General features: G+C 37.8%; 1 protein-coding gene across 3 annotated transcripts in view; it reads left to right on the top strand.

Annotated features, from left to right (window-relative positions):
* ARHGAP15 (Rho GTPase activating protein 15) overlaps window positions 1-24,719 on the top strand; it is a 594,053-nt gene that overhangs the window by 14,903 nt on the left and 554,431 nt on the right. For all 3 annotated transcript variants that reach the window (XM_034643265.1, XM_019800514.2, XM_002920055.4), the window contains exon 3: window positions 12,777-12,955. In XM_034643265.1, the coding sequence (XP_034499156.1) occupies window positions 12,791-12,955 (165 nt within the window). In that variant the 5' untranslated portion in view covers window positions 12,777-12,790. The remainder of the gene's footprint in view (window positions 1-12,776; window positions 12,956-24,719) is intronic.

Below are 24,719 nucleotides of genomic sequence, written 5' to 3' on the forward strand. Positions count from 1 at the left end.
AATCGAGTATCTAGTCCCCAAACAACTCCTGGGTGGAGATTCCTAATTATGCACCTGAAGTTTTTCAAGAGATTAAGGCATCAAAAGAGTCTTTTCAGCCTAGAAAGAAAAAGATACATTTTACAAAATAAATATACTTGGCATAGTAAAGGATATTCAAAAGCAAGAATTAAAAAATCAGTCAAAAACTTTCAATGAAAATAATGTGAACTAGTAAATATTTTTGCCATTTTGATATTCTTGGTTTCATGAAAAGAAGCCTCACTGCTCAAAAATTTCAGATTCAGTTTAGGTGAAAACAACGTTTTGCGGAAATTGTTTGTTCTCACACCAAACATCCTTTGATGTTTTACAAGCAAGAGAACTGTTTTCCAAATGTTTGAATTGATGTTGTTTTACTCACACTTACCAAGTTCATAATATAAACATTAAAAAAAAAAAACACTCGTGCTGAAATACTCACAGTAGACCCAGATTGCTTGTAGTATGATCCTGTTGGGTTTTTCCTTTATATCAAATAATTCATTTTTCAGTATCTACCTACTTAGCCACATAGTCACTTCTCTTATTTTTCCCAACTATGATCAATACCACTTCCCCAACCACCAACAAATTCCAAAGTGAAATACATTCCCAGGAAACTTAATCAGTGCAACAATATTAGCAAATATGAACTGAGTAGCATGGGATTTAAACGTAAGAAGATACAATAGTAATTAGTAATAATTTTAGAACAATGTGGATATAAAATTTAAAAAGAAGAGCTTTATGTAATTCTAGAGACTTGCTTGTCAGAAAAGTGCAGTGTGCATCTCAATCACCAGGGTCAAGGCCAAAAAGGGAGTTTCTCAGGCTCCTCTTTAGTGTTGCTGGATGGGAGTCTTTGGAATGTGCAGTAGAGCTTGTGTGTTGATGAAGCTTCGGATTGTTGATGACACAGAATCATTGTTGTATAGTTTTCTTACTCCTCACTAGTAAAGCCATTTGTTCCTTTTTAACTAAAGTTATTTCTGACCTTAACTCCTTGGAGAAATCTTAGTTTAATGCAGTTAATCTTTAGTTAATTCCAGTGGAATGGAGTTTTGTGAGTTCAATATTAAATTATAACAAGTGGTCATGGCTTTGGTCTGCACTTGTGATGCATACATAGGTGTATTTCCCCTTATTTACAAGTCCCAGTCCTTCAGCAAGTCATGCCCTTCCTCATTAGACATTTTCTCTGTCTTCAACCACAACTTCTGCTGGTCACCTGGTCATTCATTGCCTCATTCTGTTGCTAGGATTGAAGTCCTACCTTCAGTCTTCCAGTCTTCCTTCTGGATAATTGAGATAGGGCTGAACAAATACCCAGTAATCAGAACTCTGGCATTTAATAACAAACCTTCTAGTTGATAACAGTCTGCAAATCTGAACTTCTGAGTATTGCCCTTCTCAGATTGTCAGTGGTTGTTTTTTCCCACCTGTCGTATAAATCTTTCTATTCACCTTGGATCCCCAGTTGCCAGTGTTCCTTGATATATGTGATTATTGGATACAATTGCACCTCTTGTCAAAGTTTGTGGATAGGAGAGCTCTCCAGTATCTGTCTACTTCAGATGAAGAGCCAGATCCTGGTCCTTTCTCACCTCAATAAACCATGAGAGACGGCAGGTCTTTCTAATTAAAAGAAATATATATATATATATACACATATATATATATGAAATACATATGAATTATCTCTCTAGAAAGATACCCCTATCTCACAGCAAACACAGAAATTATTTCCAGAAGAATCACCGTCTAAAAATAAAAGTTGAAACAACAAATCTTTATAGAGGAAAATACAGGAATAGCCTTTGTGGTCTTGGATCAGGCAAGGATTTCTTAAGAGGACAAAAAAAAATCACTAATCCTAAAAGGAAATAAATGATAAATTGGACAATACTAAAATTAAGAATGTCTGTTGATGAAAAGATTCTATGAAGAGAGTAAAAAGTCACTCCAAGTGGGAAAAGATCATTATTGCAACATATATATTTTAAAATGGCTTGTATCCAGAGTATAAAAATAATATCTACAAATCAGTAAAAGAACAAAGAACCTAAAAGAAGACCTAACAAAAGTTTTTTTAAGCACTCCACAGAAGAATATTACATAGCAATCAGCCACACAAATAAGCTTGTTTGAGTTAAAGAAGCTCAGCAATAAAGAGTACGTACTACAGGTTTTCCATTTAAATTAATTTTAAAAATAGGCAAAATTAAGAAGACAGAATAATGATTATTTTTAGTGGGGCGGGTGTAGAGTGACTGGAAGGGAGTTTCAGGGACTTCTAGAATGCTGAGACTGTCGAGTTTCTCAGTTTGGATGTGGTTACATGAGTGTGTTCAGTTTGTGACAATTCATTGTGCTTTATACACAAACGTGGGCTCACACACACACACTATTTAAAATGTATTTTATGTATGCATAATTGAACGAGAAACTAATTTTTAAATGCATTAAAGGAAATATACTGAAATATTTTATTTTAATAGTGCCATTGTCACAACAATGGACTATGACATTACTGTCCCATTTTCAGACATGTCCCCTTGGCACTGAAATCCAATCCAATCAATTCCGACTTTGAAGACAGGAGCATTAGGGAAAGACTAATCGGATACAATAACAAATTTGCTAAATAAAACAAATGTCAGCCACATTTGACTACTGTCAATTACTGACTCCTGTTAATTACTGTCAAACACTAATTATGCGATATGCAGCTTCCCCATATTTTAACCTGGGCTGGCCAAGATAGAGATAGAGGGGTCCTGGTGTACTGCAATCAATGCGTGATTAGATTTAATCTGCTTGATGAAAGGGCTTTGCAACTGAGTCACATCCTTTAGGAATCAAATGCTATGGAACATGAAATCCCAGGAAACGAGCAATCACAGGTTAAAATGTACTTTTTGCCCTTGGTACTCTTCCAACAAAGATCAGAGAATGGGTCCTGTCCCAGAGAGTGTCTGAGACGGCTTGTTTTGTTGGTGTTTCCTAATGTGGCTGCTGAGCAACTTGTTCTACAGCCAATGTTTTCTCCTTAAGTGACATTTCATCATTCAGTGCCCTAAGATAGTCACCCTGTTTTCCCTTAATTGATACTTGTACGCAAGAGGCGGAAAATGGCTCAGCATTTCTTGCTAGATTAGGTCAAAACTGACAGAGGAAACAGAGGGAGGATTGCATTACTTATGCCCCTTATGGTTCTCCTGTGTATCTAAGGAGATTGCCACTTCATAAAATTTCTTATGCTGCCTAAACATAATTACAATAGCACAGGCATTTTATTCCTATTTGCTTTTCAATTTTGTACTACTTACCTGATCACCGGAGGGAAATTCAGAAGCAGTTCTACTAATCTTCGCTTTATTTTTCTTCTGTGTCTTAGTAAGATGTAATTGTACCCTTTGATATCTCTTCCTTAAGTGCTTCATTCTGTGTGTCCTGTAAAGTCTGCACCTTTCTCTTCACTTAATTGGTGACCGGAAGCATTAAACATGCACCTGGAGGTTCCAAAGGAGGTTCCTGAAGTTTCGGAGTATTTTTTTCCCAGATTACTTCTCTGGTGCTCTATCATAAGATCAGTGTTTACAAATAGATGCTGTGGTATTTATTCTGATTTGAAGTTAATTGCTAAATAAAAGAGGCGTCCCATGAGAAGCGTCCCATGAGAATGCTACCGTTCTTTAGTGGCTGGGGATCCATTTCTCTGGGTGTCTTTTCACCAAATCTTTTGGGAGGGGATTATGCCTGAAACAAATCATCAAAGTTTCCCGGGCTCTATAAGACAACACCCAAATTCTTTACTAGAAATGGCAAGATTCTCCTCATCCAGCCGTAATGGACTATCTTTCCTACCTCCCATATTCCACCATTTGCTGTGGAGGTTCACTCCTGTTTTCTTTAAATCTGGTGATCTCAGCCAGTACTGCCTTTGACAACCCTTCTCTGCCTTGTGGATCTTCTTTCTATACAACATCAAGGTCAAATGTCACCTTTGCCTTAAGATTGTCCTCAGTCCCATCCTCCATTGCGCTCTTACCAGACTCCATGGTAGACAAGTGTGTTCATGTCTTCCCCGGGGGTTTTCAGTAATTTTTGTAGAAACTGTGGGACCTAATAAGTCTATTTTTCAGGGTAAAGCCTCAATAAAATACTTGAAATATAAATCAGTTGCTTTGCTCCCAGTAAGATGGAGACTAAAAGGCTAAGGTGCCCAGGGGATGAAAGATGGCAACAAGATATCATGATCTAAAAAAAGATCAAGGTTGGTTGCCTGTCACACAATTTTGTCTGGGACTTATTCTACTTAAGAAATATATTTTACTTGTCATTTTCACCATTTAGAATGCCTACGGGTAATGACAATAACTGTACTACGGTTTATCCATGCAGCTGACTTGCCAAACTTTGTCAGTAAATGCAGAATATCACCCTGATTCCCTGATTAAGTTAAGTTAAATAAATGTAAAGCCTTATTATCACATTTCCTATATATAACACCTGCCCAGTCAAAGGTAGTGCTACCCAATGGGGTGGCTGTGGTCAAATTCTTTTACTCTGATGTTCTTTTCTCATTATATTTGACATTTTTGAAACTGAGTTTTATTGCATTCTCTCCGCTTATGGAACTGGTCTGGGGAAATTAGACTTAATAGAGATGTAGAAGCCACAGGGAAAAAAGAAAAGGAAAGTGAACTGGAAGGAAACTGAAATTAAAATGTTATTTTAGTAAATGGCTGCTGTGGTGGAGACGACAAACAATTGCAATGCAAGTTAATTACTGACCTGTCAGGAAAGTGTAGCACGAAGGTTGTGCCACACATTCCTGGAGCTACCATGGCCACAAGTCATTTCCACAGGGGAACAAACAGACCGTGCTCTACCACAGATCAACGTAAGATCTTTCCAGGGGATAGAAATGAATTTCTCACAGAAGTAATATTTGTCTGTGGAGTTTCCTTGAGTTCCTTAGCAGACCTGAAGAAACAGCACTTCCCACACATTCTGGAAAAGGAATGGAGTCATATTGCCACAGAGGGCTCCTGGGTGTTTAGGAAACCGTAGCTCTTGGTGGGTGGGGTGACCAGACAGCTCACTTGCCATAGGGTGAAAATCGAGGCTAATGCTCATGGAATGGGAATTCCCTGAGGGTACCCCCAGTGCTTGCCTCTGTGACAGTTCTCCTCACAGCATCTTCAGTGGTGATCCATGTCAGGCAAGGGAGTCCTTCTGTTTGGAGAAATCTTCTGAAGCATCTAAAGGAATTTCAAAGTCAAGGAAGACTTTTCCTATTGTCAGAACAAATTACCCTGCTAAATTCTAAGATGGTCATTAAAGGTACTCATTAAATTTATAAGAAAGAAAAAAAGCTTTAATCTGAAATGAAAATAAGGTATCCTTCATATTTTTAAAAATTCATATTATTCTCCAAGAATGGGCCTCGGAAGGCATGAAAAACATTGCTTTTTTTTCTGCCCCAACTTATCATGCAATAATCATAGTTCATTGGACCTTCCAAACATTGGCCAGAGTGACTTATACATATTTTTTTAAATAGGAAATCGACTTGATCAAAGATATTTTCCAATTGGTTTTGCTAGGCTATGTACACTGGCATTAACTAGTTTTTAATTTGTTTTAAATTTATATATTCAATAAACATTTATTAAGTATCTATTGTTTTGTGAGGAAGCACAGGTAGATTTATAAACACTTAAATTGAAAGATGTACATGATATATACCTAATATGGCTTACTATGATCATATGATCTGCCTGATCTCTGTCAGACTTTCTTTGGAATTCTTGTAGCATTATTTTCCCATACATGGTTTCCACTTGGCTTGGGGGTCTACAACTAAAGCAAGGATGTTTGGAGATGCAGGACGTGGGTTCTATCCTGGAACTACTTTGAACAGGCTGTGGCGGTGGGGGAAGGACACTCAGTATCCCTGAGCTTCACTCTTTTCTGCTCTGCAGCATGGAGATGGTAACATCGTGCTTATTCAGTTTCTCCTAGCCCAAATAATTCTTCCTACACTTTTATTTTTAATGCTACTGATGGGAAAGAGATGTCAAAAATATACTTTCTAACTCAAAAGGGCAAGCTGCTGAGCCTTAGTGTAATTAGCAGAGTGCAACAAATAATTGATGGAGCAGCTATGAAATTTATGATTAGACGGATTATCTCATTCACTCCTATCTGGGTACTGGCAGTGGGAGTGGGAGAATCAGGCCCAGAATACCATTGAACCTCTTTTGGTGAGTGGAGCCAGTTTGTGTGGCTCTTAAAAAAGTGCATTCTCATCACGGTTTCCTGTTTTTAAAGCAGTATTGAAAGTGGAACTAGAGCAATATCACAAGCTCCTCTTGCTCTTCGTTGGGTACAAATACAATCAGGAAGTCTAGAGAAATTGTGAAGCCAGTCTTAAGTGATTTACATTTCAATTTCTCACTCAGGGATATTTATTTGGAGAGTTTTGTGAAATCAATGGATATTTTAGACACATGCAAAATGAACTAATTCTTCAATATTTTCATTAGTCATTCACCACGGCTCTCTGCGCCTCCTGTAAGAATGTAAATGCATAAGGCAACACTGTTTTCTCTAATAAATTTTGATAATAATGATGATTATGATAATCATAATGAGTAGATGATATGTTCTAGGAAGAACAAGGGGAATACTGAATAAGCATCACGATCACATGAAACTTAATATAACTTATAGCTAACAAAATGTTTGATATCACTAAGTGGAATATAAGTAAGCATAGACAAATGTTATTGATTTTACAATCTACTCTATGAAATAGAGAAAGTTGAGGGTCAATGAGGGAAGAAAACAGGGGTGAAACAACAGAATGATTTCAAAGGTCTGTGAATGTTCCTGGAATAATAACATGGAAAGACTCACAAATTTCAGGTTTTCATTGCCTTTCTGACTAGTGCATTGTGAAATTGATATGTATGTTCCTGTGAGCACCTTCATTCTCTGATGCTTGGAGCCAAGTCCTGCTAGACCCTGGGGTGTGAGGGTTTGCCTCTAGGTTGGGCAGGCTTCATAATGGAGTTTGTTCCCCTAGGACCTTCCTCCATAAACACTCAGAAATAAGACCACCATGGCAGGGACTTCACATTGCACAACTCCAGGAGGCACCATTTACTAAGACACAATGCCAGTGTCCTGTTCCTAGTCACAAATGCTCCCTCCCCCTGAAGTCATTGAAGATCAGACATGGAGTAGTCTGACCACAGCTCTTCTGCACAAGAAATTTCTCCCACGTAGTTAGAAGAGTTTCCAGTCTGAGATTCAGGTAAATGCCTCCCTGAGAGTTAAAGGGAAGTTTGAACAATCATCCATGCCATTATGTGAATTTGTTTAAGTATTTCCCTCCCATCTACATCTTTGTGATTCACCAAAAGGACAGATGTTTAAAGGAGATGGAGGAAGAATGAATGGTGGAATTTCGGAAATGCTGACTCTGTAAATGAGATGGGGCCTAAGTAGGTGATGCGGAGGGGGGCTTCGGCAGCCAAAATATGAAAAGGATCATAGGGCGTCTGGCAGAGGAACAATAGAGTATTAAGATGCAGGCAAGGAGAAAATGAAAAGTTGAATGAGGGTGAAGAGAAAGGGCTATAAGTGGAATACAAATACAACTTGAAAAATTTGGCCTAGAACAACCTTCTCCACTTTGTATGAGGGTCTCCTAACAGGAGGGATGGAAATAAATCATCTCTGAGCCCTCAAGTGCAACAGTTAAAAGTTCCACAGCCATTAGTACAGCTGTCATTTCAGCACCTCAGATTTCCTTCCTCCTCTGTCCTCTCTCCTTCCTCTTGCACATCCCTGGGTCCTGCGGGCGGGGGATGGGGGTCCTGCACACCTCTGTCTTGCACTCATTTCAGCTATATGATGCATTTGTGTATTACGCCATGGAAACCCCTCTTCCTTCATTGCTCCCTCAGAGAGTCTAGAATACCAGCCCCTTACAGTCCTGCTGGGTTAGAAGGAAGGGGCTCTCCATCCTTCAGCCCCACGAGAGGCTAGCAAGATGAAAGACTCACCCACGCTGAGGTTAAATGCCTTTTCTTCATGAAAGCCATCATTTCTCTTTTCCTTGAGCTCTCTTGGTACTATGTTTTCCCTTCATGGCACGTTTAAACATACACGTTATAATCTCACAGTTATTTGTATACTTTTGCACTGCTGAGCCCTTAGTCTGAAATGCTTAACCTGTCCTGAATTAGCACCAGCACCAACTCATCTACCTTTGCAGACTTTCTCTCCACCTCCCAGTTCCACCTGAGTTTGATGCCGTTACTCCTTTCCCCACATGGACACAACTCTATTTCCACTTCATTATTGATTTGTTTCTCTATCACCCTCACCAACCTGTAAGGAACTTGATATTAAAAAAGAAGAAAGAAGAAGAAGAAGAAGAAGAAGAAGAAGAAGAAGAAGAAGAAGAAGAAGAAGAAGAAGAAAAAGAAAGAAAGAAAGAAAGAAAAAGAAAGAAAGAAAGAAAGAAAGAAAGAAAGAAAGAAAAAAACAGAATCTCCAGCCTGTAATACAGTGCATGCCACTTAGGAGACACTCCATAAATGTTGAATGCATCATTTTTTTCTGCTGGTGGAAATCTTTAGGAGGGGGTTTTGTGTCATACTGTATTCTTCTCAGAGCAATATGGTGCTCTGGGAAGTTAGATACTGTCAAATATTTGCCAATATGAGAACAATTATGAAATAGTATCTAGTGAATGTAATTGTAGAACACAAACTACTAGGGAACCTGAATAAAGAGAAAAACTAGAGTGCCTTGGGGTATCAACAACATGTGAAGATGGGGTCAGATGGGAATGGAAGTAATGGCTAGAGGAGAGAAAGTGTGAAGAGAGAGAAATCACCTTACTACCACTAGAGGAGAAGTCAGCCTAACAAAAATGTCTGAAGAAAGAAGATTCTGAAAGTTTTTTTCTGCAGCCTGTCCCCAAGAAAATAGGCAGGGAAGCCAGATGAGAGGCCTTTTAAGCAATCCAGCCTTTTGACAGTAACTCATCACTAGGCAAATAACGAGTTGATTGTAAAATCATTGCAAGAATGCAAATGCTGATTTGACATTGAAATTTGTGCAGACTCTGAGGAAGGAACATGTTCTATAAATGGAACATGGCAAGGCTATGTAAATACAGTGGCTTCATGCTCTTGGCCAGAAGATAGTGGCTTTAGCCCTAGTGATTTCCCTCGCTAGCATTACAAGCGCACCATCTTTTATTTCAATCTAATGAGTAACAGAAAGATCAAGGCTTACATGCACTCAGAAGAGAACCCAGATTTTTCTAAAAGACTTCTGTGTTTGATCATAGATTCCCCTCAACTTCTATCCAAATTCCTTGGGGATCAAGTGATACCAAAGCATTTACCTTGTTGGTTATCTGCCTAAAATTGTTGAGCTTCCTAAATCTTCAGTAATACGTTCTTTGACTGCATCAGTAAAGTAAAAAGAATCCTACAGATCACAGCAACCCTCTTGGCTGACCCACTCCCTAATGATTTTTTTTCCCAATGATGAAACAGAGGTCTGTAGACTTGTACACAACCACAAAGGTGATCAGTACAGACAGTGCTGTCACTAGAAGTCATCATGACCCCTTTTTATGCAACCAGTCTAATTATCATGAATCTAAGGCCACTATTATAATGGCGATCCCTCAATTTTCATTCTTTCATTTTTCCTAACTCTATTCACTAAAACATACCCTGAATAATCTCGTGCTTTAATTTTTAACTTTTTTATTTTTGGTTTGTTTCCCTTGCCTGAAGAGACATATCTAGAAAAATGTTGCTACAGTCAGTGTCAGAGAAATTACTACTTGTGTTCACTTCGAGGATTTTTATGGCTTCGACTCTCACATTTAGGTCTTTTCCATTTTCAGTTTATTTTTGTGTATGGTGTTAGAAAGTGGTCCAGTTTTATTCTTTTACATGGAGCTGTCCTGTTTTCCCAGCACCATTTATCGAAGAAACTGTCCTTTCCCCATTGTATATTCTTGCCTCCTTTGTAATAGATTAGTTAACCATATAATCATGTGCTGATTTCTAGGCTTTCTACCCTGTTCTACTGATCTGTGTGTCTGTTTTTGTGCCAGTATCATACTGTTTTAATTACTACAGCTTTGTAGTATGTGTTGAAAACTGGAATCATAATACCTCCAGCTTTGTTTTCTTTCTCAAGATTGGTTTGGCTATTCAGGGTTTTTTGTGGTTCCATACAAATTTTAGTATAGTTTATTCCGGAAAACTCATGATAGTAATAGTAGAATCCTCATAAATATCGAAAATTCATAGATTTGCTTTGTTATTGTGAAATACTTTCTGATTGGCTATGAAAAATTAATAGCTTCAATAATAAATAATACACAGAATAAAACCAAAAATTTATTATCCTATACTGGGGTATACGAAAATGCATTTACTTTTTTTTTTTTTAGCAGTTACCTATATAATAATACTCTATATCTTATTCAAGTTAGAAGTAGAGTAGAGGTAAGATTCCCTATGTCTGTATTAGTAGTCAAATTTGATACATTTTAAAATCCTTCTCATCAAAGCAGCTGTTATTATATTCCTATGGAATATTGGAGAAGAGATTTTCTTTTTTTATTACTTCAAATTTTTATTTCAAGTCTTATTGAGATGGCTCTTTTATTCTCAACTAGATAAGTTTTTATAATATATCGCTCATGAAGCATAAAAATGAAAGTATGAACAAAATAAAGACTTAAGAAACTTAAGTCAATTTAATTAAGGAATTTTTAAAACAGTTTTCCTATGAAAGTCTTTATGAGGTATAACTGAAATACAGTAGTGCAAGTACTTATACAATTTGATCATTTTTAATATATGCATACAATTGTTAAAGCATCACCACAGTCAAGCTAACAAACATATCCATCACCTCCAAAAATTTCCTTGTATTCACCATAATCCATTTTTCCTTTTATGCCATCTTTAGGCAATCACTGATCAGCTTTCTGTAATTAAATATTGGCTTGCATTTTCTAGGCTATTACATAAATGAAATCATAAGTACTCCATAGGTACTTTTTTGGCCTGGCCTCTTTCACTCAGGAATTTGCAATTCATCCATGTGGTTGCATGCATCAATAGTCCATTCCTCTTTTTGAGGTAACTAGAATGTGTCTGTTTACCAGTATGGGTGTTTTGTTTTGTTTTGTTTTGTTTTGTTTTGTTTTGTTTTGTTTTGTTTTGTAACAAAATACAGGTCCTTCGCTTTTTCTGTCCATTAGTCTTGGGAAAATTATTAGTCTCTCTGATCTTTATTTTTCTCTTCTAGAAAAGTATGAGTTTAATATCTATCTCATGGGAGTTTTGCAAGAATTAAATCACTGAGTGCATTGCCTGGCACATAGTAAATGCTCAACAAATATTAACTTCTTTTCTAAGTTATTACTCAATTGCCTTACTGGTACCAATTATGAGGTAACACTTGGCCTCCTATTAAAATGTTTTCATTCTTTTCTTAGCTTCAACATTACCATGACGCTAGCTAGCCCCATTGTCTTCCAACAGATATAGGGATACCAATACAGTTAGCTCCCTAAAATACAATCCTTCTTTTAGATTATCCTGGCTTCTGTAACTGATGACAATTTTTTTCTACTACTGGACACATGTGCCCAGGCCAGCTCTGGAATGTCTATAGGTGAGAGAGGGAGACAACAATCAGCCCACATGGGGGTCTGTTTCTAGAAGCTCAGAAGCTGTGTTTGCATTGTAATTGTTCTCTTTTAAATGAGATGATATATTCCTCGGAGGGGCTTGTGGAAAGGGGCTGTTGAAAAGGATTATGGATTTAGCGAATCAACCAAAGCCCTCCTAGTCTGCCTGCGGATGCTGCCACAGTTTAGTTCTCTTCATTTGCTTTTCCAATTATTGTTTCATCTCTGCCTCTCCTTTAGCATGTGCCCGCCCTGAATTTTCCTGCCTAAATCAGACTTCTCCCATTAAAACAAATATCAATAAATAAATGGGTTTGATTTTCTCTTTTTTCATATTCTTCATCAACATTTTGTCCAACAAAGGTACTGAATCTAGTTCAGTTGGCAGATGGTGATGGACAAAGGACCTTTCTTTAATTTCCCTCCTTGGGTATTGTGATTGGGGGTAGGGGCTAGGACTGAGCATCATGCAAAGAAGGCCAAGCCAACAAACATATTTCATAGTCAATGCGACCAGCTTAGTTTGCCCTAAAGCCAGTTCTACTCACTTAAATATGACCTTATCCATGTAGGTTTTTGGTCACCAAAAAAGGCTGCAGGGGTGGGGGGGGCAGTTAGCACGTCGAGGTGGGGTGGGATAGGGTGGGTAAAAGGTCAGTGACATTGTGAATGAAAACAGCATACCCCAAAGATGTTTAATTGGCATTTCTACATAAGGAAGACTATCATATTGCCATTAGGACTTCTGTAATGGATTAGGAACAACACAAGTACGAATGCTGGCTGTGAACTTGGAAGTCCTCTGGCATGGATATTACTGTCCACGTACAGAGGCCCCACTTGATAAAAACAATTGCAAAGTAATTACCTTCTCCACTATTCAGAGAGGTGAAGATTGTTTCATTTTTGTACCTTAGTGATGAATAGGAACCTGCACCCCACCAAGTTTTTCTTGGAAAAGATATATTTAGAATAACATGATGCTTTTATATTTTATCAGGATAACGCTATAATATGCAGAAATCTACGAATTCTGATACCTCTGTGGAAACACTGAATTCCACCCGTCAAGGCACCGGAGCTGTGCAAATGAGAATCAAAAATGCCAACAGCCACCACGACAGGCTGAGCCAAAGTAAATCCATGATCCTCACGGATGTTGGGAAGGTCATTGAACCCGTAAGTCAAATACCCCCAAACCCCCATGTTCCGTGATACAGAATTCCGCTAAAAAAGAAAAAAACCCAACTAATTAGCTTTGTTTATTTGTTTTCCTAATGTGCATGAGAAAACTGTTTTTGTAATGCATTTTATCTTGCCTACTTATAGTCATAATAATATCCTCAGTTGCGAGAGAGGAGCTGGGCTTAATCCAGAGCGATAAAGTGGATTTGGAGCTAGACTGAAGAGCACCTTTGACTCATTTTTAAGGGCCTCCACTATCATGCTTCAGTGTTATAAAAATAATGAGGTTATGCTAGCATGTGGTGTTTGTACTTCCAAATACAGTACATCACTTTGAAAAGCCAGAGGCTAAAATTAGCTAAGAATGAACTGAGGGAAAAAAAATCTTTAAAAAAAAACCATGAAAATCTCTTTCTTAAAATCTCCCAACGATATATAATATTGGAATTACGATTTGATTTGGAATGAGCTTAAATGGTGTGGCGATGGAAGGCTTGGAGAGGAAGCCATTTTGTCTCGATAATGTGTCATTAGGAAGATTTGAAATAAAATAGTTAGAGATGAACTCTACTGCCAATTGTGTCCCTGCCCCTGCACGCATCCTGAGCCACTAAACACACTGATTGCGATGAGTCTCCTCTGGTTAATTTTCTTCCATAATGGTGGTAACTTGCAGCTGAGGCCATAGGATGTTACAAAATTATTTATGCAATGTTAGCCACTCTTTTGGACCCCAGATCTATTTTGTTTCTCACAGTGAGAGCGAGAGCGGGAAATAGGTTAGCTGGGGACAGGCTGTGAGTCCCAGTCACTCTGCAGAAACATGTGAGCTATTAATTGAGTGTTCTGTTAATATCGTAGGGGCCTATGAAATATTCAGCTCCCTAACTGAGTTATTAAATGGGATAAACTCACTGAGGTAGCATGTTACCGATTATATTTATCCTCTGTTTTCACTTGAATTTCAAGTGCGAAATTAACCCACCACCCTCTCAAGAGCTTGAGAAGTACATGGTATTAATCATGGTTTCTTCAGGTATTATAGACAAATTTAGCACGAGGAAGCCAGTGATTATATGTAGGGAGTGGGGGATACATCCTGAGATAAGGTACCGAGAGATGTGTTTTTCTTTATTTACTCTCTCATTTAAAAGTATTGTCTGCTGGGAGGCACAACACTGCCAGCCTGACTTTGCTTTTCAAACAGCTAAAATGTTCCTCAACTCTGAACTTGAGACAGTGGTTAGAGTAAATTATTGGAATCTCTATAATGCATTATCAGTAAGAACTGTACCTTTGAAAAAGTTTAAAAGTTAAGTATATTTAATGATGCCTAACATATTTTATTGGCTGTGTTTAACAAAAGGCACTATGCCGCAGTTGTTTTTGACAAGCATGAAAACATCACAGCATGAGACTGCAAAAGGAATTATGGAGAGAAATTACAAGTGATCCATCTCTCAATGAATTATCCACCTCAATAGCCCGCAGAACTCAGCTACCAATTAACACCTACTTTATTACATGTTGGGATGTACTTAATAACTTTCATGTGTTTATGCACTATTACCTTGACTGATGCCTCTTGTACAATTAGGCATAATTGGCATATCAATATGCAAAAGTTAAAAGGATTAACCCTCTTAAAACTAATGAGCATTTCTGTATCCAGCTGCTAAATGAGACAAAATTAGCATTTTTCACTTTTGGGCAGGATTTTATCATGCAGTTTCTCATTGTTGATATTACCTTGTTACATAACTTTAGTTTGGGGGGTTATATGCTGGACTGCTAGAGAAGAGTTTTCCAAAGTTAAATTAGCTATAATTATCCCAGCTTTTGTTTCCGAATTCTTAGCCTGGGCAATATGTATTCCTCGATAAGGAACAAAAATAAAAGTTACTTTTGGTTATGTGTGCTCAGTGCATAATTATATAAAAGGGGTATTTTAGTGAGGATATGTCATTTCACCGAGAAAACTTGGCTCAGAGGTACTGTATTGAAAGCTTGCCATGGCACTAATTTTCTTTCTGTCTCGGTTCTTTTCATCTCTTTTTTCCATGCACAATTTTCTGACTAGATACTGACAGAATGTAAAGTATTTTGGCATATTTATTCAAACAAGCCTGTTAAAGATATCTGCTCAAGCTAAACTAAGAACTTGATTTTTCAGAAGCTGGAGGTTGGGGTGAGGTCAAGGGGGGAGATCTTGAACTTGGGAGAGGCAGGAGGAGATGCAGTGTAAAAATGTGTGCACGTGTCACATGCAGCATGGTTTTGTTGTAACAGAGACACTTACATTTAATCTGTACAGAAAAATTAGGACTACTTAGAGACACACACACGCGTATATACATTTGCATCGTATTTAATGTATGTGGCACAGACATACCACGTGTCCCCTGGCATGACTGTTATGCAAATGTAAGATGGACTTATTGGAGTATATAACATAAGAATCTGATGTTACATTCGCAACAATTTAACTTATTACAGACGATGATAAAAGGTTCTCAGGTCCAATCAATTGTATAATTTTGTCGTTAATTCATGAAATCCTCTTTATTATCGTGTTAAATTAAAAATATGTCTAACATGACTGTGAACTTGGAACACTCTATAAAATTCCCCTGGATATGTCAGAAGAGCCTATATTCTTGGTATCCTAAAGAGAGGAGCAGTCTGACATGCCAATATAAACATTTATTCCACCCTGTGCTATGCAAACACAGGTGAAGTTACTTATTACGTTCCAGTTTTCATTACCCAAGGGCTGCAGGGAAGGATTTCAGTAAAACAGGTATTAATCTTCCATTAGTATTTCTTTGGCGGTGTGCATCATTTTCTTTAAACACCAAATAACCATTTTTATGTAGTTAATAAGATCAACGCCTTTTCAAAATCTGAAAAGGCCACTTTGCTACCTGGCCAATGTGGGAGACGGGGAAGTTGGGACATCGGAGGACGTGGTTAGCAGAAAATTGCCTCTCTGTGAGAGAGAGCTGGAGACCTCCGCTTGGTGGGGAAGGAACGCTTTTTGGTCTCAGTGATTTGTTGTCTCATCCTGAGCACTGGAGTGAGACCTCTTAAAGGTGGACTGCTTATTTACCTGAATGTGCGAAACACAGGAGCAGACGGCTTAGTGAGCGTAAATGGGGGGCAAGTGAAGTGTGCCTCTTTAAGGGCTGAAAGGCTAATGTGCAATCCAGCAAATAGCTGCTGCAAAAGGTTTAATGTGGCTTTGATGTTATTTATCAGAGGGAAGCTCCAGCCTACTAGACAGTTTAGAATAGATATTAATGAAGAGTTTAAATAGCCCAAATCAGGAAAATTGCAGACATAGGATTTGCAGACAGGAGCAGTTTCGGCATTTAATGCTGGTGTCTTAAGCAGCCACACGTATGAATATTCACCATTTCCATCTTGTAAACTCCACAGAAGTGCAATACTTTATTCATGGCCCTCGTGGACAGGGAAAATATCTTTTTATGATTGTTAGGATAAGGACTTAGGTCGAGCCGTTCCTAAATGCTAACGTACACGACTCTTTCTGCGTCCATTAACAGACTGCGCATGTACATTTTTCTTTTTTAATATATTATAAAGAAAAAGAGGAAACAATTTTCTTTTGTTTCTTACTTCTGTGATTATAGGATACTTGCCAAAGTTGTGGCTAGCCAAAAAGGCAGACATAAAAATTGCTACTAAAAATATAAGCCTTCTGTTTAGCAGAGTTTTTGAGAAATATTATGAGACTGTAGGACTTGTCCATGTTTACTTCAAATCAAGCTTATAGTTAGGTTTGAGGCTTTGTTTGTATAAATTGTCCTGAAGTGGATCCTGATATTTAATTAAAATGACACTAAATCACATTGAATTGATAAGACTTGGCATCTCAAACAAAGGTAATTGCCCGTATTGGTTTTCTGCAAAAATAGCACTGCTTGGAAAATGTGCAGCCAACACAGACTGTCAACTCCATTTATAGATCAATATGTGAAAACCATTGATCAGGCAGGCATGTATAACAGTAACACTTTGCATTTATTTGTTGTTTTTATACCACATTAAGGCTTACAGGATTATAGGCTTCCTAAATATTTTGACTTCCTCATAAATATATGATCTGTTGCATGTTAATTAAATGAGAGTCTGCAGCCATTTCTAAAATTGTTTTTAGTTTGATGATTTCCTTTTATTGCTGTGGATCGTATGATCTGAAAATGGATTAGTTTCCTTCTGCATAAAGATTATTAAAGCTTATTTTAATGTGTCCTATTTAGTGTAAGATGTGGCTGCCTTTTTGCTTTGAAAAATATAGATACAGACAATTATTTTCTCTTAGCAAGTGGCTGATCTTTTTTTATTAACTGAGCATTCTCAGTGCTCAGGGTAGAATTATTTCCTGACATATTTTGCACACTCTGTAGATAACGGGTCTTCTTGATTTCTCCTGATAGAATGTTTTTTTCTTTCTTTTTATCTAGCTCTGTAGTACAGGCATCTGATCAAACATTACGTAGAAAATAAACTGATCATCTCAATTAAATTCTAGCCACACACAAATATAATTTGAATTCTATTTTTCTCATTCGAGAACAAGCCTTATGAACTGTTCTTATACACTGCATTTTGCAGTTAAATCTTTCTTATCTCATCAGTGTAAGGACAGTGTTTTGTTCCTAATCTTTATTGGACTATTGTGGATGACATTTGTAAGCCATTTTGGTTTATAAGGGAAAGCTAGAGGACAGTGGAGTGAGACTCTCCATAGATCCAAGCCTCAGATATGACTACGCAATAATGTGTCTTCCACTGCAATTTTCTTTGCCACTGAGAGGTCAATTTTGTTGAGAAATCTTTTTATATCCTCTGTATACGTTAGGAGTGCTGCTTTCAAGACAATACTTGGCTCTATATACAATATTAAAGCAGTAATAAAAGAAACCGGATTTCAGAAATAGAAAAAATACTCATGAAATGCAAGGGTTACCTAAGGTAACCAGTGAGCTGCAGACTCAAAAGTTTATTTGCTAGAATTTTGACTTTAACATAATATTCACTGGTGGGGGGGGGGGAATCGAAAACCACCAGAGATTTCTTTCCTTGTCCTGAAATGTTTAACTCTCATTTACCAAGCACAAATTGGACTTGCCAAAGGTTCAGAAAGTTTACAATGACAGTGGAGAGTCTGTGCTTCAAAGAATGAGCAGAGGCTCTTGAATTCACGTTCGTGGCTGCGTCGTTTTCATTTTAACTTGAGCATAGCTAAATTTGTTTATAATCTCCTACTGATTGAACATGGCGCTGAATGTACATGAGATACATTTTTTTAAAAGTTAGTCCTCTGATTACTAATTTGAATCCAAAACTCTAACCTTGTTAGCATCTGGACTTATTTCCATAATAACAACCCCTTCAGAACCTACAAAGTAATGAATAATTGACAACAAATGAAATGTTTTGATAGTTGTCGGCACAAAGCATGTTTAATGTTTTGTGTTGCTTCCTAGCTAATTATGTAGATGACACATTTGTCAGACCTTGACTGCCATTAGAAACGTGTTTCCAGAGGGGAGAAAAACAGGCTATTCATAGAGTAATTAACTAGAATGCTCAATGACCTGTGAGAGATTCAAATCGCTGCCAGTTCAGACATTGTTTTGTTACAGAAGCAGAGGGGTAATTAAAATTCCAAATTACAGTCCTATGATGGAGCATTTGTTTGTTGACAGTATACTCTTACTCTAGTTTGTTAATTCTGTTTTAAATTGCTTCTAATCCATTTTATAGCTTTAGGAGTTCCGTCTTTGAATTTACTGACAACTAATATTATGGTAAATTGTACTTCAATGGAGTACCGCCGTGCCTCACAGTTTCAAGGGAGCACAAGGTGGGTGGGATAAAGCAACTCCTTCCCTGAACTGACATATCAGGTGCTGTCAGGAAGGAATGCCACTAACGGCAAACATCTTGTTAAATGCTGGGTTTCCAATTCTGTATTAAGGGAGTGTCCTAGCAGAAAATGCAGAGATAAAAGAAAAGCAATGATGAACATCTAAAGAGGAGAAAGAAACCTAATCTCTCAACAAGGAATGATTGATTCAGGGGTTCTCTTCCCAAGGAAGAGAGAAGAGTTGGGGCTGAGGATGACTTGGGGAAAGGCGTTGAGCTTAATGCAATAGAAGCAACAGTCTGTAGGAAAGCTCTCCTAGAGCACTCAAAAAGGAGGGCGTGTTTTACAGCACTACCTCCCATCTCACAGGTCAGTAACAAACCTCAGGATAATAGGTATTGCCCGTGAAATTTTTCAAAGAATTATTGGCGCGGTTTACAAATCCAGAGGCTGACATAGTCTAAAAAATTCAGCTCAAGTGAAATATTTACTTAGGTTGCTGAAAGTGAGAATATAGTTTTATTAAAAAGATCTGACAGAAGTCACACGGTGTTTGATGCAGGCGAGCTGACAGAGGCATCCAGTGAACGTTGATTATCCCGAAGTCACTGTCAGCTAGGATTGATTTTCACTTTCTCCGTTTATGTAACGGTTCCTGTAATACAGCTGACCCCGAATCACGTTACCTTGTCATTTCTCTGCATGGATCAAGAAGAGATGAGCTGAAAATAGCTAGACACTGACCTTGAACTTGCCAGAAAAGTGAGAAGTGACAGTGGGGTTTTTCTGTAGTTCACGTACAAAGATTAAGGCAAACTGTTCCTCTGTTGAGTTCACTGTAGCAGCACAAGGGGGCAGAGCAGTACTAGAGATTACAGGTAAAACAGCTTCTGCACCAGCGTGGAAAGGCTCTGAAATACCAAGTTAGAGCCAGAGGTCTCATTTTTACATCTTGGTGTACACATAAAGGAGAATTACTGATGAATCAAAATCTTGGGTCCCCTGATGTTCATAATCAGTAATCTAAAAGTGTACATTCTAATTAAAAAAAGGTTACCTAATACTCTGTGTGGGAGCAACTATGCTTTTCCACTAAATTATTTGCAGCACCTCTTATTTAATTCATATTATACTCTTCCCTCTTAAAATAACTTTGGACCATAGTCAATATTATGAAGAGAGTGTTATAGCAAATTCCTAAGCTGATAGGTGCCATTTTAGGTGTAATTGTATCAGAATATGGGAAGTCTTTTTTTTTTTTTTTAAAGATTTTATTTATTTATTTGACAGAGGTAGAGACAGCCAGCGAGAGAGGGAACACAAGCAGGGGGAGTGGGAGAGGAAGAAGCAGGCTCTCAGCAGAGGAGCCTGATGTGGGGCTTGATCCCAGAACACCAGGATCACGCCCTGAGCCAAAGGCAGACGCTTAACGATTGAGCCACCCAGGCACCCCAAGAGAACAGTCTTTTTATACTTATTAAGTATCAAAATCCCAAGACTAACATCAGACAGCGTTGCATGGTGATGTGTGCTCACAAAGGGGTAACATGCTAGGTGCAAAATGATGTTTGTCACATGGTTTACGTTTGTCTACACTTTGTAATTTTCTTATTTTACTATTTGCCTTGGTTTTCAAAAATGTCCCTTAATAGATCATCATTATAACCTTGATTAATCGAAAACACCGTATGTTGAACATTGGCCTTTGCTTCGAGCACTTAGTTAAGCTAAATCATTGTTGTACTGATGCTGAATGTTTCTCATAAATGGCACCCAGAGAACTTGCCAACTGCAGCAGAGAACTGAAGCAGGTTGAGAAACAGAAGAAGAACAAACACTGACTTGATTATCCCCTAGGTTGTAAATGCCTTATGTAATGGCAAAATAGCATCTTTGCATGTGTGATGGCACAATAACATTGTAAACCTCCACAGCAACAAGATCCATTCTTGCATGTAGTGGATACTTTCTCTGTGTGTACACACGCACACACATATCCATTTTTTATACATACATACATATATAACACATATATACACATCTCTGTATCTCTATAGATGTAGATGTAGACACACAGAGAGAGATGTATAAAATATTTATATATTTAAGCTCACACACATATACATCTATTATACATATATACATACATAGTATATATATACACATCTCTATCTCTCTATAGATAGAGATGTAGATACACAGAGGGATGTATAAAATATTTATATATTTAAGCTTATTTTTATATTCTAGGAAAAATAACCACATGCATACGTCTACGAGCTGAAATATCAAACTGCTTCAAGACCCCTCTTTTGTAAATTTAACTCAGGACAAACTGACAATATGAAGATCTGAGAAATAAGTAGAATTCCAATACGTTTCGAGGATGGAATAAATAGGAGAACATTCTGTTGCTAAGAATGAGGTTGAAAATTTTCAGAATACCTGTGTAATCAGGTTTTGGCCTCATGTAGAATAAAATAGCTTAGTGTTTCAAACATAAGTCCTCCAACTTAGAAGATTTTGATGTGTGTGTGTGTGTGTGTGTGTGTGTGTGTGTGTGTGTAGGAGTGGGGTTGGGGGGAGGTATGGTGGATTTGCAGTAATGACCTGGTGTGTCTTTGAAGGCAATCCTAAGGACCATTGCATTCCTTTAGAGTCCTTTGTATTCCTGCCCCTCAGAGCACACAGAAGGCCTATTGTATGCCCTTTCTCAGGTGGTAAGACCCCCATCCCTAAACGGTTGGTTAGCTTCTGCTTCGGAGGTCAGGGCAGACATAAAGGTGTTGGCTGCTAAAACACTTCCCCCAGAGTTGCTTGTTCCCCTCCCTTCACTGTGTAAGGCTTCTAATAAGGGACTGCAGTCCCTGATGTGTTCAGATTCGGTTTATTGTTACCATCTGTTTAATTACCCTCTCAGGTTTGTGTTGAGAGGCATGAAAGTATTTTATCCAGCCTTTGAATCCCTGTGTTCCTAAAGAGATGTGGGTAAAGTACGTGTCAGTTTTCAAAGAGCATGTTAAAAACTGATAAGCAGAACCATCTCCAAACAATACCATATAAGGAAAATGCATTATTTTTTACATTAATGCGTGTTGCAAGTAATTAGCAAATGTACAGTGATGTGGCACTCTCTCCCAGAAATGATGCCATCTTCTTTATATACAATCTCATATGCTTCTCTTTTGAGACGATGGATTTTTGTGATTCCCATTCACTTCCAATACACTGGCCATAAGTTTATTGGGGAAAGATATTGGGGTTTGAGTTGTAATAGGATGTATGGTTGTCATTTGTCAAACCAGTTTAAGGATGTGCAAAAGTGGAAGAGAAACAGTGTACTCAAAAAACAAGAATAGAATCTTTGGGGAGAGGTGGGAAGAAAAACAGAGGAAAATTAGTTATTTTATTGTTTTTCCTCTTCTTCTCTTTATTATTATTATTATTATTATTATTATTATATTCCATATTTTTTCTTCCTAGAGAAGCCCCAGCATGTTGTTTCTGGTGGCTACTGTAGTTACCATGATAAGGTATATTTTCCACATGCAAATGCCTTTGATAACAAGAATTACACTGGCTAACCTTCTTACCCCCATTGTGTTTGAGTTATTTTATATACCAGTATTTGAGTGAAATTAAAAAAACATAAAATGAAACAAAACCAAATTCAAGTGTTTAAGTCTCAAAATGTTTTGGAGGTCTGACTCTGAAAACCAAAAGGAATTAAATCAGGTGATTTTACTTCCTAAATCAAACAAGAAGTCAAATGGCTACCAATGTTTCATTTTTATTTATCCCTTAGGAAGTGATTTCAGTAACTGAACACTTCCCCTAAGATTCCAAGGTAGTAGTAGATTGAGAATGTGTTTGAAAGCGTTCAGAAATGGTAGTCTTGTTTTTAAGTGAATGCCCTTCCACAATACCAAAAACATAAACAGCCAAAGTACCTTTTTCTTTCTATTCCTCATGAAGAAATCAGTGCTATTCTTGCCTCATGATCTCGTATTATTTCTGTGGAAGAAAAGAAATAGTGATGACACGAACTTTCTTCCATGACTTTTGGTCACCTGACTTGTTTTCTTTCCCACAGGCTAAAGGGAAGCTGCAGCTTTAGTATTTCCAATGAGAAGGGACAAGTGTCTCCTTGCATTGAATTGTCTTAGATCATATCATGTAGCACAAAGTGACCCAATATAGGAAGACAGGAAAACAAAGTGACAGTTTTGTTTGCTCAAATATAAATACCATCATCAAAACATAGGGGCAAATTCTGGAGGCCCATAGCCTGATTGCAGGAATTAAATAGCAAGAATGATATTCTGTACTTAAATAAAACGTGTTCAAGGCATAGTCTATAAGCAGCAGTGAAAAGATAATGAGCAAATAAGCTTAGCTCAGGTTAGATAAACTGAGTGCAACTACTACCGTTGTTATCTTCCAGGATAAAGTGAATTGGCTGATACTTGATAATACATCACCCACTGTGGTCTTATCTATTGATCATAGCCTGACAATGGGTAACCTTTCATGGCAACTTCCTCTTTTACCCTGAATTATTGACAGTGTTAATGCCAATAACACATGATCAAATAGAGGAAAGAAGTTTACATTCCTGGATGTGCTATCCTTAACCTCCCTGCTTTTAATATCATAGTTTAAAAAAGAAAAAGAAAAAGAAAGAAAGAAGACATTTTCTTTCTTGTCTTGAAAACACTAATGGATTAGCTTTTACTTTCACACAGAGTATTAATGTGACATCCTTGTAATTCTCATCTACAACACATTTTGGGGAATAAAGGCCAATATTTAAGGGAATATTATAATGGTCATTTTTACCCCAGTGCCCTCTATCTCATATAACAAAAATCCTAGGGATGTTACTCGAATGGTGTGTCATAAGCTCCCTGAATTAATAATTTCCTGCTCGCAGAGTCGTCATCATCCCAGCCCTGCCTTTAAAAGGGGGCAAGCAGGTCAACAGCTTTCATTCATTCATTCATTCATTCATTCATTCATTCATTCAGGAGTCCCTTCTTTTATTCATTCAATAGATATTTATTGGTACCCTCTATATGTCAGAGACTGCTTTGCATGCTGGGAATACAAAACAGAAAGAGTCTCTGTCCTCTTGGAGGTTACATTCCAGCGAGGCGGAGTCCTTGGGTAGCCTGGGTTCAGCACGAGCCTGAGCCCGCTCTCTTGCTCACTTTGTCCCCAAAACACCTCCTCACCCTCAACACTAGTATTAGCTTCATGTACCTTACATCTTGGCACAAAGATTGTATACAGTGCTTAAAACTGGGGCTGTGATGGAAGAGACCTTTCCTGTCGCTTCCGGTAGATGTATTCTTGTGGATTGTAAATCTCAAATGAGATAGCTTTTAAAATTTTGAATTTGTGGGACTCCCACCTGATTCTAACCTACTTTACACTCTGTTTTGCTTACTTTGTGTGTATGTGTGTGGGGTTTTTTTGTTTTTTTTTTAAGATTTTGTTTATTTATTTGAGAGAGAGAGAGAGCACGAGAGAGCACAGTCAGGGGTAAGTGGCAGAGGGAGAGGGAGAAGAGGGCTCCCACGGCTGGGCTTGATCCCAGGACCCTAGTATCATGACCTGGTGCTTAACCAACCAAGCCACCCAGGCACCCCTCTATTTTGCATACTTTGGCCAATTTGCTGTGTCTTACCTCCTTTGACATACACAAGTTATTAAAGTACTTTCTTTGCTAACAAGTCAAGATGCAAGTATTCTTACCAGTTAAATAGCAAATATCTCTTTTATTCATCCTTTGTTCTTATTCCCCCTTCCATGTCTTAATGAACTTTAGTGATACGCTTTTTATTGGAGTCAAAATAATAA

This window comes from Ailuropoda melanoleuca, chromosome 2, assembly GCF_002007445.2.
Source record: "Ailuropoda melanoleuca isolate Jingjing chromosome 2, ASM200744v2, whole genome shotgun sequence".
Taxonomy (NCBI): domain Eukaryota; kingdom Metazoa; phylum Chordata; class Mammalia; order Carnivora; family Ursidae; genus Ailuropoda; species Ailuropoda melanoleuca.